Raw genomic sequence first — 13,946 nt, 5'->3', positions numbered from 1 at the left:
CTGGCGCTCTCCTCTCTCCTGGGCTATGTCTACACTGGCGCGATCTTGCGCCAGAGCTATGCAAATGAGGCTAAGCATGGAATATCGCTGAGCCTCATTTGCATATCTAATGAGCCACCATTTTTGCGGAAGAGGCTCTTGCGCCAGAAGGAGCTGTCTACACTGCCCCTTCTTGCACAAGAAAAACCCTCTTGCGCAATGCCGTTATTCCTGAAAATAATCAGCGTAGCAGCATTGCGCAAGAGGGTTTTTCTTGTGCAAGGGGCAGTGTAGACAGCTCCTTCTTCCGCAAAATGGCGGCTCATTAGAGATGCAAATGAGGCTCAGTGATATTCCACACAGCCTCATTTGCATAGCTCTGGCGCAAGATCGCGCCAGTGTAGCCATAGCCCTGGAGTAGTAGCTGTGCCACTGCTGCTGATGGGGGAAGAGGAGTCCTAATGCCTCCCTGTTGCCCCAGCTGCTGCTGGCAGCCACTTTGGCACTGCTTGCTATGTAACTGCTCTGGTGCTGCTGTAACAGCTGCTGCTCCAGAGGGGATGCCACAGAGCGGGCTCCTGCTTCCTCTGCCCATTCCCACGGCCTCTTATCTGCCGTAGCCCCTCTCCTTTTCTTCCCCGTCTTATCCCACTCTCTCTGACCACACCATTATCCCTCCCTCCCCATCCCATTGCCATTGCCATGCCCCCTTCTCTGGGTACTCACCATCACACGGGAAACTGGCAGACACTGGGAACAAAGAGGCCATGTCCAGCTGCTGAAGCAGCAGCAGGGAGCAGAAGAGAACACCCGCCCTCTCCATTCCCTGTGAACAAAAGGGCTGTGTCTACGTTGGTGAGATCTTGCGCAAAAACAATCACTTTTACGCAAAAACTTGCTGCCTGTCTACACTGGCCGCGAGTTCTTGCGCAAGTACACTGACGTTCTGATGTATGAAAACAGGGCTTCTTGTGCGCAAGAGGCCAGTGTAGACAGGCAACATTAATCTCTTGCGCAAGAAAGCCCTATGGTTAAAATGACCATCAGAGCTTTCTTGCGCAAGAGAGTGCCTACACTGCCATGGATGCTCTTGCGCAAATGCACATGGCAGTGTAGACGCTCTCTTCTAGAAAAGCAGCGAGGAGTCCTGTGGCACCTTATAGACTAACTGAAGTGTTGGAGCATAAGCTTTCGTGGGCAAAGACCCACTTCGTCAGATGCATGATGAAGTGGGTCTTTGCTCACGAAAGCTTATGCATCTGACGAAATGGGTTTTTGCCCATGAAAGCTTATGCTCCAACACTTCAGTTAGTCTATAAGGTGCCACAGGACTCCTCGCCGCTTTTGCAGATTCAGACTAACCTGGCTACCCCTCTGATACTCTCTTCTGGAAGAGTTTTTGCACAAGAACTCTTCCAAAAAAGAGTTCTTGCGCAAGATCATGCCAGTGTAGACGTAGCCAAGGTGTGTCTTCTGGTGGAGAGGACATGCAGTAGGGGAAGGACAAAGCCCTCCTCCTTCTGGTAGGCCCTAGCAGAGCAAACCCTGCAAGGCAGCTTGGCCCCTGGGTCAACCTCATTTGTGTGTAGTCAGAAGGGGGGTTAGACTTGAATGCGAATCTGAGCCCAGGCTTATACTGAGTGACAATATACTTACCGTTCCTATATTCTTATCCACAGCTACTGTATGTATTTTTGGGCAGCTCTATAGCATAGCAGAAAATGAAACATCTGAAAAAGTAAAAACAGCTTCTTGTACATCGATGGACCCCCTCTTTTAACTGCATATGTCATAATATTTTTTTAAAAAATAATAAATTTTCTGTTCATTCATATTTTGACAACTATATGGAGACTGCAGTTCTAGATAAAAACTGCTTAATCTTCATTAATTTACATTTCTGGTACAGAATTGTCCAGTAGTGAGAGCACAATCCTTGTACTTAAGCAACCCAGGTTTAAGTACCTGCTCTACTAGACTTCCTGTAACTCACTCAGGGAATGTCTACACATGCAGTGGAATGGCTGCACCAATGCAGTTGCAACAGTTTGGTGAAAACACACTGTGCTAATGGGAGAGAGCTCTCCCGTGAGTGTAATAAAACCCAGCTCTGCAAATGCTCTGTTGGCAAGAGAAGCTCTTCCTCCAACATAGCAGTGTGCACATAAGTGCTTCTGTCCATGTAACTTATGTTGCTTGGGGGATGGAGTATGATAAGGAATGTCAACATAGGCTGTAATGTAGAAATGGCCAGAGTCATGGAGCCACTGAAATCAATGGGAGTTAGTTGAATCCTTTGATGATCTGGGTTTTAACTTCTCTCCCCCTCAGTTTCCCACCTATAAAATGGGAACAGCACCATTTCACTATTTTACAGAGGTACTGCAAAAATGTGTGCAATGAAAGATTTGATACTCATTACAGAAAAATACATCAGTAACTAAAAGATTATTATGTCCTTTTTTAATTTGGCATGAATGGGGCCTACTTAAGTGTCAAGGTAAAAAATTATCATATTGGAGATGAAGTGGGATCTGAGGAAATACCTGCCAGAATAAATGCTAATAGATAAGGGATTAAACTGAAATCCTCATGCTAATCAGTGGGAGCTTAGATGTTAAAGGAAAATGGAATTGAGCTGATAAAACCATGGAATGGCTTTCTTACAAGACCAGAGCATTGTGGGACAGATTCTTATTGACATTGCAAATGCTTTACACTTCTCTGGTAACATAAAGGGGCTTTGAAATTTGTCAATTTATTTACACCCCATTTGAGGCCCATTCATGCTGTCAGGTGATGTAAAGCAGCCATAATGTAACTGAAAACCAGCCCTTCAATTGTAGTTTTAGCATAACAGTCATAGTTGCTTTAACTGTCTATATATTACTCTATAACAAGCTCAAGAGATTTCAAACAAATCAAATCCAAAGAGTTCTGAGGTTGAAGGTTTTTTTTTGTTGTTTTGGTTTTTTTTAGGAGAAGCATTTTAATGTATTTCACACATTGTAAAATATTTATAGTGAATTACATAATATCTGTACATCAGATTTGAAACATCAGTAATCTCTCTCAGCAATTCCTTGCCTATAAATTTTTTAACAGCATGGGTAACTACAAACATTCTGGGTATTTGTGGACATGAAGGTCCATGCAGCGGGATTAATTTAGCTTTGTAAAAGTAACTGATACTTTTCCTTTCTGAGTAAACATCAGTTTATTCCCTCTTGCTCCCTTCTGATTATAAAGATATACATCTGAATGATTTCATAATGGCATAAGGAATAAGGGCAGGACACTGTATATATAAAAATGAGCTTTCCCACATGATAAAATCAGCAGTGTAATCACATCTCACATTAAAATACTAAATATATTGTGTAATACAAGAAAGTTTCACCAGTTTAGAGGACAATGAAAATAGCTACATTTTAACTCACTCCTTAATTTTTCTGTGGAGAATCTCGCTAAGTGGTGAAAAGTGTCACAGCTTGTTGGATTCCCTCCTCCCCCAAAGATAAACAGCAAATTAGTTTAGAAAAAAGTGGTTGAAATTAGCTCGAACTCTAACTTTAATGAGTTCAATGAGGCTAGACAAAGACACAAGTTGCTCATTGCCACATACAATACAGTTAACAGATTCAACTTTTTACCTGAGCAAAAAGAATTTCACTATTTACTAGAACATGCAGCATTAACCAGTTAATATATATATAAATTGAGCATACTGTTCCTCGGTTACACTGCATTCAGATATTTTTAATCTGGTGGCTGATGGGAAAAGATCCAATGTATGATGTGTGTGACATAAAACCACAAACACTGAAATGCACATTAATATTCAGCAGCGTTTCTAAAGGATCAAATTTTGTCCTACTCTATTATGTAGGAATAAAGCAGGAATAATTCAAAACCCATAGGCTACGTCTATACTACAGGCTTCTTGTGCAATCACTGTTTTGCGCAAGAGTTCTTATGCAAAAGTTCTTGTGCAAGAGTGCGTCCACACTGCCATGTGCTTTTGCGCAAGAGCGCCCATGGCAATGTGGACGCTCTCTTGCGCAAGAAAGCTCTGATGGCTATTTTAGCTATGGGGCTTTCTTGCGCAAGAAACCCCTGTTGCCTGTCCACACTGCCTTCTTGCAGAAGAGCTCTTTCACAAGAGGGCTTATTCCTCATGGGGAGAGGAATAACTCTTGTGCAAGAAGTCCTGTTTTCCGACACATTACTGTAAGTTTACTTGCGCAAGAACATGCGTGCAGTGTAGACGCTCTGCAAGTTTTTGCGCAAGAACAGCTATTCTTACGCAAGAAGCCTGCAATGTAGACGTAGCCATAGAGTTAATGGTACTTTAAATACAGAGCAGTGCCTAGAAATTCAAGCACTAGCATTTCCCTCCATTTAAGAAGTGCTTACAAAAGACCTGAGTCCGCATTCCTTATCTGCCCCAAATTCTCTTTTAAATGTGTTGGCCTATTTAGCTCGCTTGACTGCAGAATGAAAGGTCTAATATGTTGTGAATATAGAATCAAGCCCCAAATGTGTATTTTTCTCCCAAGCATAACTGTGGCTATGCCATAAGGAATTATGTATTACTCCATTTGTTTTAGCAGAAACCAAATTACAAATTAGGTAGAAACTTTAACTGTCCTGATCTAAATGCTCTATTATAGTAGTAGTATTTTGATTTTATGAATTATTCTGTGGCAACCCTATTCATATTAAATGAAGCTTCAGGGAGTAGCTGAGTTAGTTTGTACAGAATAAACAAAAAACAACAAATGGTCTGGTCTATAAAGTGCTACCAGAACATTTGTTGTTGTTTAAGTTTATCATATTAAATTAGGCAAAAAATAGTGAGGTATAGTCTCCTTAAGGAAACCCTTATTTAGTACTGCAGTTGCAGAAGGGAAGAGAAGTATGAGCTTCTATGCCGATCTCCAGCCTCACTCTTAGCATGCTTTGAGTGCTGAAGGACTCTCTATTTGCAGCATATAGTGTCCACACTGTCAACTCCCAGTTGGCTCTTGAAAAAGTATTCATCCCTTTTAGGGCAAGAACAGCAAACTCTTTTCTTGCCTTTGTCATTACTGCTGCCTTAGCAAAAGGTTGGGGTGCAGACTTCTTTCCAAACACAATACAGACAGTAATTATATATGGGCTATGGTAATCAACTCCCTATGGAATCATAGGGCCGATATTTTAACATGCTGGTTTTCTTTCATCTTTTACGATTAAAAACCTAGATATTAAAAGTACATCTGTCAAAATGGATCTTTCTCTGGCCAGAGTGTGTTCCTTCCTTCCTGTATAGCCGACTGACTTAGACGCTGGTAGGGGCTCCAGTGCAATGATTCTTTTTTGCTTCCAAGTTCTTCTTGGCTTTAAATGCTCCCGAAAGCTCAGGGTGAATGGAATCGAGCCGCTGCTCACATTGGAAGGCTGCGAGGAAAGCTGTCCTGTAGTTGCTGTTCATCCAGCCATAGAGAAGGGGGTTAGCAAAGGTTGAGCACATGGCAATGACATGAAACACTGTGTAGATTAGCTTGTACTCCTTCAGATCTAACACCTTACTGTCAATGTCACTGACAAGCTGGAAAGTGTGAAAAGGAAGCCAGCTTACAGCAAACACCACAACTACACATACCAGCATCTTGGTGGTCTTCCGCCGCCGCTGATGGTAATTGTCATTCCCAGCCCCGGGGCTGATATGGTTCTTTAGTTTGGTCCAGATACGGGTGTAGGCATACGAGATGATAGCTAGAGGGAAAACATATTGGATCAGGAGCATAGAGACACTGTAGATGGTGCCATAGTTGAGTTGCCCCTCGCCAGGCCACTTCTCAGAACAGACCACAATCTTGAAATCAGGAATGATCTCAATCAGAGAGTACTCCCGAAAGATGGCCAAGGGACTAGCCAGTAGTGCACTGATAGCCCAGGCCACTCCAATGATCAGGAAGCTTATTCGCTTGGAGATTTTGCTCTCCAAGTGGTAGACAATGCAGCGATGACGGTCCAAGGCGATCACAGTCAGGGTGACAGTGGACACATGCACTGCAAGGCCTTGGGCATAAGGCACCAGGTGGCACAGCACCGGGCCCAGTTTCCATTCTCCCAACAGTGTGTAAACTAAAGTGAAGGGTAGGCACAGCGCGTTCACTAATAGATCAGCTACAGCCAGGTTGGCAATGAAAAAGTTAGTCACGGTGCGCATGCTCTTAAACTTGACGACCACGTGGATCACAAGGGAGTTGCCCACCACACCCAACAGGATGATGAAACAGTAGGCAATGATGAGAATGATCTGCACCTCCACCAGGTTGGTACTGTCTTTCAGTTCTGGTTTGGGGTCAGATGCTAGTTCACTGAGTGGTGTGGTGAGGCCTGGCAAGTATAGCCTAGTGTACAGCTCCATTTTTACTTCACTTGTGTGGTTCTCTTCACTCAATACTCCCATTGGACCCATGTTGTCTCTTACGTGGACTGTCTGAAACACAACAAAAATACAGAAAATTGGAGTAAACCAAATACTGTGTATGCAGGCTTCACCCAAAACATACCAAAAAAAAGTTTAATTACAACAAACAGAATTAGCAATAGAATTTTGTTTTTATTAATAAAGTCTGGTTTCAAAAGGAAGTTAGACTTTCAGATGAATGACTCTATAATCTGAAGTTACAATAGCTACATTAAGACCACAAGAGAGATTTGGTTAGGCTCTGGGGCATAAATGCCACCAGATATGTTCAGCAAGAAATTTGCCTAAAGTTACAGTACTGCCTTCCTCTGAAGCTGGGGGCATTGGCCATAATCAGAAGTGAGATATTGGACTACTGAAGACGAGCCACTGGTCTGATCAAAGATAGCATGTGGTACATCCACACTTTCTCATTCATTCAAAGCCCATTCCTGCAAGCTTTACACAGGCATAATTCTTGTTAAAAAACTGAGATACAATTCAAATGCATTTGAAGACAGCAGAGTATACGTACTTGGACAAAGAAAGGATTTGAATCCTGATGAGCAATATGTTCTTTGTTAAGAATGAATAGGCCAAACCACTAATGACTTTTGCACAAAACTACTGTCGATACCAGTGGGAATTCTACAAATAGAGCATTGATTCCTTACAGCCCAATGTCAGCCTAACGATATTCCAAACTTTCACCAAGGGAAGAGTGACAAGTAGTTCCTCAAAGAATTGCCAATATTCAACATTTCATTCATCTATACTTAGCTAATAAATACAAACATACTGCTTTGCACTGTTAGGATAAATTCCTGGAATTTTCCTTCAAGAAAGTCAGCATCACAAGTGCAATAAAAAATCAGAATAGCTGAAAAACATTAGTAACATTCTAGGTTGTATACATAACCCATTAGAAGATTTATCTGGTATTCCTTGGATCCTTAACTCAAGGAAATTTTATTTTCCTTCCTTTACATCATTGTACTAGGGCGGGGCTAGGGATGAGGGTTTCAGTATGCAGGCTGCCTCTGGGTGAGAGCCCAGCCCTCTCTCAGTGCAGCAGATTGGGACCAGGTGAGAAGTACCTGTCCATAGCCGCTGCAGGTCCAGAGGTCACAGCCAGGAAAGGGGTGCATGTCCCACACCTGGGGGACAAACAGATACACAGACAAACTCTCTGAAATATATCGTAGACAGCTATCCCTTTCTCCACCCCTGCCCCCTGCTTGCCCAATGTGGTGATAGCTGTTCTGGTCCACATCTCTGGCCTCTTGCTGCCCTCTGTGGTCATTCTGCAGTATAACTGTCCCTCCTGTCACACCCCTCTCTTTCCATTTTATGAGATACAATCAAATTACAGGCATATCCCATTGTCCTGGCACAACCAAACCATGACCTTGCTTTAGGTTATAAGAAGAAGCTGCATACCAAATTTAGCGATCCTAGCTCTTATCATTTAGGAGGAGTTCTTGAACAAACTGATGCACATTTCTGAAATACATAGTAAAACTAAGTTTGAATTAAACAAAGAAATAAAAACTAGGTAATATTTCTTTTATAGTGGAAGGCTTGCAAAAACAATTTTCTCATCTGAAGTTGCCAACCAAGCTTTTTACTACAGTGAAAGCAAACAGTGGTCACATCCTCCTCCCTTGAGATTAATGGGATTTTTGGAACAGATAACAAAATCACATTGTTGCCTTTGCACATATTGAGCTAAATTCTGCTCAGCTACATGCATGCAACCTCAGATTTCAATAAGATTGCATGGATATAACTGAGCAAAATCTGTTTTAAGTATTTAAAGTATGGCAGGGTTAATTTGTAACTTGCACTATAATTAGGACACTACAAGATTCATGGTCATAGGATTTTAAAATCTGAAATTTGATTTCAGCTATTTAAATCTGAAATTTCAGTGTTGTGATTTTAGAGGTCTGTATTGCCAAGAGGCAATGGTTCTTCCCTTATTTGGAGGCAATAAGCACACAAATTGGGTGAAGGCTTAAAGATTTTACTAAGCAAATCTTAGAATAAAATACAATACTTATTAAGCCTAAGCAAACCTCAAAATAAAATACGCTTACTAAAGCAATACAATTCTTATTAAGCCCAAGCAAACCTTACAGTAAAATGCAATGCTTAATAAGTACAATACTTATCAAACCTAAGCAGATATCAGAATAAAATGTAATGCCTACATCCCTTCTGCTGCCGGGAACCCCCTGAAGAAGGACAGTGGATAGACCCCAGTGGTCAGTGCGTAGCACCTTCTGCGGCTTTGGTCTATGTCGAAGTTCCAATGTTAGGAATATCCCCCTTACTTATGTACTGTTGGATCTATAGTAATCATCCCTGTTGTTTTGAGAACCTAACAAGATCATTGATACATTGCATATTTTTCCACATCCAATAATTAGCTTGTTGATACATTGCATATTTTCCCGGGCCAAATAATTAGCATTATCAGGTGGGAAACATTCAGCAAAGATACCTATATGATCTTCCCAAGCCCTCCTGTACTCCCATACAAGGTGCATGGCTTTGGGACCTGTCCCAGAACTTGTTGAAAGTCAACAGTGCATTCTACACTGTACCATCTTGAGCAAACAGCTAACTCTTTGAGAATAACAAAAGAATAATAAAAAGCAAATAGCACAAATGGCTGCCTAGAGCATCCAGGCCTGTAAGCAAATAAGGAACGACTGTGGTACACCACCTAATTTCCATGACCTCACAATCATTTTCTGCATTTCCACTATAAGGTCCTGACCCAATAAGAAGTTTTGAGGAGAGGTCGCAATCAAGAGTATTGGGAGTGGCAAATGGAAAACTCTGGTTGTTGGCCAGGAGCCCAGCTTTGAAGGCAGAATCATCAGCAGTACAGAAACAATCATGGTACTGTCACCTTGACTTCTGGGCTGCTGCCTGAACAGTTGGGCCCTCTATCAGCAACCACCTTCCTGGCCACCCAGCTCTAAAGGCAACAGTGCAGAAGTAAGGGTGGTAATACAATGCCCCCAATAACCTTCTGACACTCCCCCCCCCCCCCCCCCCCCCCCGACAACATCCTTTTGGATCAGGGTTTCCCCCCATTGAAGTAGTACTGGTCTCACATGTGAAATCTGTAGAGTATACTGTAAAAGCACACAAAAGATATCATGGTCTGTGACATGTTTTTCATGCCTGTGAATTTGGTAGGGCCCTCACTATAATTCTGTGCAAAGTGAGTAAAGAAAAGTAAATAGCTAGTTCTAGGTGAGCTGCCCAGATGGATTAAAGAGAAAGAAGGCACTGTGCACCTACTTACTCCTCCTCCTGGAGTAGGTAGGTAGCCTTAGATGGAAAATAAGCAGATCCTTGGCTCTACTTTGTAATGCACTGGACAGGACAATTAAACCAGTGTGGGGATGTCAGAATTTGCTGCTGGTAGAGGCCAGTTGCGATTTATTATTTTTTCCTCCTCCTTATTCCCCGCCCCCCTCTGACCCTTCCAGAGTCAGAGGAAACAGGGAAGAAACTGCGCTTCAGAGACAGGAGTCTCTGAGAAACAATGACTCCTAGGGTTACTCTTTTACTCTGGTGTGGTGCAAATTATGCCCTATCCTTCAGTCGGGTCTCTGCCTGTAGACAAAATGTTGCTATTAATGTCTGCAATTCAGTATTGCTTTTCTTTACAGCAGGTCCATGGTAGATTTCTTTTTAATTTCCAGGGAAAACATGCTTTAACATAAATGTATTTCTTGGGTGGGATTTCCTGTGCTAGTTGGATTTTTTACATCTTGCTGCTGTTTCTGGTTATGGGGTCTGGACACCATCAGGCTTCTGCACCTAATGTGGTCCCCCAAGAGGTGACTAGATCTTCTGTGCTCTGAGTGCATCCCACACAGCATCACAGGCAAAATTTGAATGAAGGGTCTTGTAGGTTAAAAGCAACAGTTTGATTACATGAGCTGAAAAATAACTTCCCTCAAGCTAAGCCAGTAAGAATTGCGCCATCCTCTATGCACCTAGGAACAAAAGGTGAAGCACTGCCATTAGATGGGGTACCAGAGTTTTGACTCCTTTCATAAGGAGACATTGGCTAGATCTTGGAGGAAAACACACTATCATACCAATTTTCTTTCCCTTCCTTTTCTCAAAATATTTCTTCCTACTTTTTTTCTGTATTCCCCTGCCTTCTCCTGCCTCCTTTAAAGGGAAAAAAAGCAATTAGCTTCAATCCTGCCACTTTTTTTCTTTGTTCCAATACTGTATGGAGTTTGCTCCTTTTGAAGGTAGTATTTCTTGTTAACACAGCACAGTTGGGAAAGGTTTGAAACTCCAGCAGAGAAGAAATAATGTTCTGTTAACAAATTAGATAAACAGGATAAGTTCTACAATATTAACGTGCACAGTTGGTGAGGAATCAAGTTCTCCCACAGTACTATAGAAACCACACGTCTCTCTGATCTATACTATCTGCTGTGTCCTATCTGCACTGAACCTGTCTATTCTTTCCCAACAGAAGCTCTTCAATTGTCTCTCTTGCACAGCAGCAGATGTTGTCACAACTAACGTTTCGAATATCTAATCACTGCAGTTACTTTCCACAGCTCTAAATAAATTGTTCATAACTTTGTGGGAATGATGGAATGTAGAGCATTTACAGAGAAGTAATGAGAAAAGGAGAATCAAAAGGGAATAATGCAGCCCACTGATAAGGGATTAGCTTCTTTAATATGCTGCATTTGTAAAGCATCTGGGATTTGGCTAAGGTGAACTTGGATGTAAAAATGTTTAATAGGATGCCCCCCCACATTCTCCGAGCTTCATTAAAAAGCCTCTATGCACTTTTCCAAGGCCACTGCCCCCCCCCGACTACGGCGTGACCCCCTTGCTGCGCCTGATGACCAAGATCTACACAGCTGCACTGAAGCCAGAACCGTGCGCTCCGGATCGAAGATTGCGCGCGTCGAATATTAAACCCTGGGGTCCCCAGTGTGTGTCTGCATCGGGGGCGGTGCCCTTAACCCCCTCGCGCTGGCAGGGCGCCGCTGAGGCGAGCAGGGAAGGGGGGTTACGGTCCCTGCGCCTGGTTCCAGGAGCTGGGGAGTGGCCCAGCCCCGGCACAGAAAGAGCCTCTAGCGCTGGCTTGGGCAGCTGGGCCGGCTGACGGGTCCCTTGTTCCCCTCAGGGGCCGCCAGCCCCGCGCCCCACCGGGGGAGCCAGGGGACGCCGCCGCCCTTGCCGGTGCCCGAAAGCCGCTGCCCGGAGGCGGCGCGGGCAGGAGTCTCCGACCCCCAGTCGCCCCAGCCCGGCCCGGCCCCACTTACCGCGCCAGCTGCGAGCGGCGCCTCTCTCCGCGCCGGGGAGGCGAGCCCCGCGCCAGGCTCGCTCAAAGTTTGGCGCCGCCGCCGCCTCGCGCCGGGCTTGGCTGCTCCCGCAGCTCCCGGCTCCGCCCGCTTCGCCGCCGGCGGGCAGCGCTGCTCACCTGCCCCGCCCGGCTCCGGCAGCCTCCGCCGGCCGCGCGTGGGAAAGGGGGCGGCTCCGCCCAGCTCGCTCTGGGTCACGGGTTTGGGGGCTGCAGGCGCGGCAGCTGCCGGGGAGGGGGCTGGGGGACGCCTGGAGTCCGCGGGCTTCGCGCCGACGGGAGCCAGCGCTGGCAGCCTGCGCACCCCCCGTGCCGAAAAACCCCGGCCCCCGCCCGCCAGTGGGGGGGTCTCCTCGCCGGGCCCCGCTGGGGGGGGGGGGGGCTGCACGTAGAAACTAGGGTCGGGTGTGGACCCGGTGCTGCCAAACCCCCGCGAGAGCAGAGCGTGTCACTGCCCCGGGGCGCAGCCGGCTATTGGCCCCAACTCGAATGAAGCCCCCCGCCCCGGCAGCGCGGCCGCTCAGATAAACGTGGCTTCTGCTCGCCTGCCAGCAAAAGCCGCTCCCGGCTCCACCCGCGCGCTGTGGTGGCCCTTGGAGCAAGCCCTGGCGCACCGACGCACACACGCGATGAAGCAGCTACCTGCCTTGAAGGCGCGGAGCCCAAGTGCTGGCTGCAGGGTTTGCCCCGGGATTCATTGGCATCTGGACTAGGAAGCGCTGGGATGTTGGCAACTGGAGCCAAAAATCGAGGGGCGGAGGGGGTCCTACAAGGATCTAGGCAACCCAAGTATCCCCTGAGGGTCCATCTTTGGGGGTTAGACAGAAGAGGAGGGAGATTGAGCCTGAAGGGAGACAGGTAGCTGGTGTGACAGCCGCTCCTTGCAATAGCACTTTGTTCACTCAGGATTCAGGAAACAGTTATTTCAGGGAGGTTTTCTTAGCTAGGAATAAAAGATTCACTATAAGAACTTGTTAGCTATTGTGCTTACCAACCTATTCTGCCAGTCTAGTGTAGACAACACAGAGTATGCTGGCATGCACCACCTAACAACTTCAACTAACAGACCTTTAAATCCCAGTCAAAACGGACCCTTTAGGGTAAGGCGACCTTGGGCTCTGCCGCTGGGAATTGCACCCCCAGAGTCATTCTTAGGCTATGGGGATCTAATGACCACAGGAGCAAGCAACATGCTGCTACAACCATAGGAGAGCAATACTCCAACATAGAGAGTAATTTGTGAAAGTCCGGGACCTGGTCAGAAGATTCATGAGTTACCAGAAGTTGTGGAGGGATTGTGTAGTGACACTAACAAAGGATCATGTAAATCAAGAAAATAAAGAATTAGAGAAGAACAAATTCATACCCTGTCTGTGAAATGATAGAAAATTCATAAACAGAAGAGAAAGAGTTTAAAGGGAAAGGGGTGCCTTTCCACATAAATAAATCACTAATCCAACCCCCTCCTTTGCCCTGCCCCACCCCCACCTGCAGCCCAATGTAATGCTGAAGCTACTACTCAATGGAAATATTAAATTTATATGTTTGGCTTCATTTTGAGTGAATAACTTATCTGATGATGTGCTAATATTGTGGGCAGGAGAAATATTAGACTCCAGATTTAAATAACTTTTTTAAGCTAATCAAATATAAGAAACAGTTATGAAACACAGGCCATGTAACTTAAATTAGCTTTAATTCTAAAACAATCAGTAGCAAAAAAAGTAATATCTTTCTGTGTATAATAGGTATATAATCGGTATGCTGTTAACTGTTGCTCCCACTTTCGTTTGATGATTTTCCCATCAACCCACACAGATTTTCTCTTACACTGTGCTGCTTTGAGTAGGAAATGCATATGCTTTAAGGCACAACTAAAACATAGGGGCTATGTCTACACTGGCATGATTTTCCGGAAATACTTTTAACGGAAAAGGTTTTCCGTTAAAAGTATTTCTGGAAAAGCGTGTCTAGATTCGTCCTGGAGGGGGCATTGCAGGGGCGGCAGGAGGAAGGGGCATTGCAGGGGCGGCAGGAGCAGTGGGCATTGCAGAGGCAGGAGGGGGCATGGCCAGTGCTAGGGGATGGATGGCGGGGGCATGGGGTAAGGCCATGCCATAGTGGACAGCATGTGCTATGTGC

General features: G+C 45.0%; 1 protein-coding gene across 1 annotated transcript; it reads right to left on the bottom strand.

Annotated features, from left to right (window-relative positions):
• Nucleotides 1-3,527: 3,527 nt before the first annotated feature.
• NPY2R (neuropeptide Y receptor Y2) lies at nt 3,528-12,348 on the bottom strand. The gene is made up of 2 exons (XM_075930102.1): nt 11,767-12,348; nt 3,528-6,469 (listed from the first exon to the last, which is right to left on the bottom strand). The coding sequence occupies exon 2, from the start codon at nt 6,446-6,448 to the stop codon at nt 5,303-5,305; it is 1,146 nt and encodes a 381-aa protein (XP_075786217.1). The 5' UTR covers nt 6,449-6,469; nt 11,767-12,348; the 3' UTR covers nt 3,528-5,302.
• Nucleotides 12,349-13,946: the final 1,598 nt, after the last annotated feature.

This window comes from Pelodiscus sinensis, chromosome 5 (genome assembly GCF_049634645.1).
Source record: "Pelodiscus sinensis isolate JC-2024 chromosome 5, ASM4963464v1, whole genome shotgun sequence".
Classification (NCBI taxonomy): Eukaryota; Metazoa; Chordata; order Testudines; family Trionychidae; genus Pelodiscus; species Pelodiscus sinensis.
Note: the sequence above shows the minus strand (reverse complement) of the source record. Positions and strands in the feature narration are given on the sequence as shown.

Bases quoted from the DNA above. Each gene is read 5' to 3' on its own strand.
- NPY2R (XM_075930102.1), bottom strand. From the start codon at position 6,448: ATGGGTCCAATGGGAGTATTGAGTGAAGAGAACCACACAAGTGAAGTA.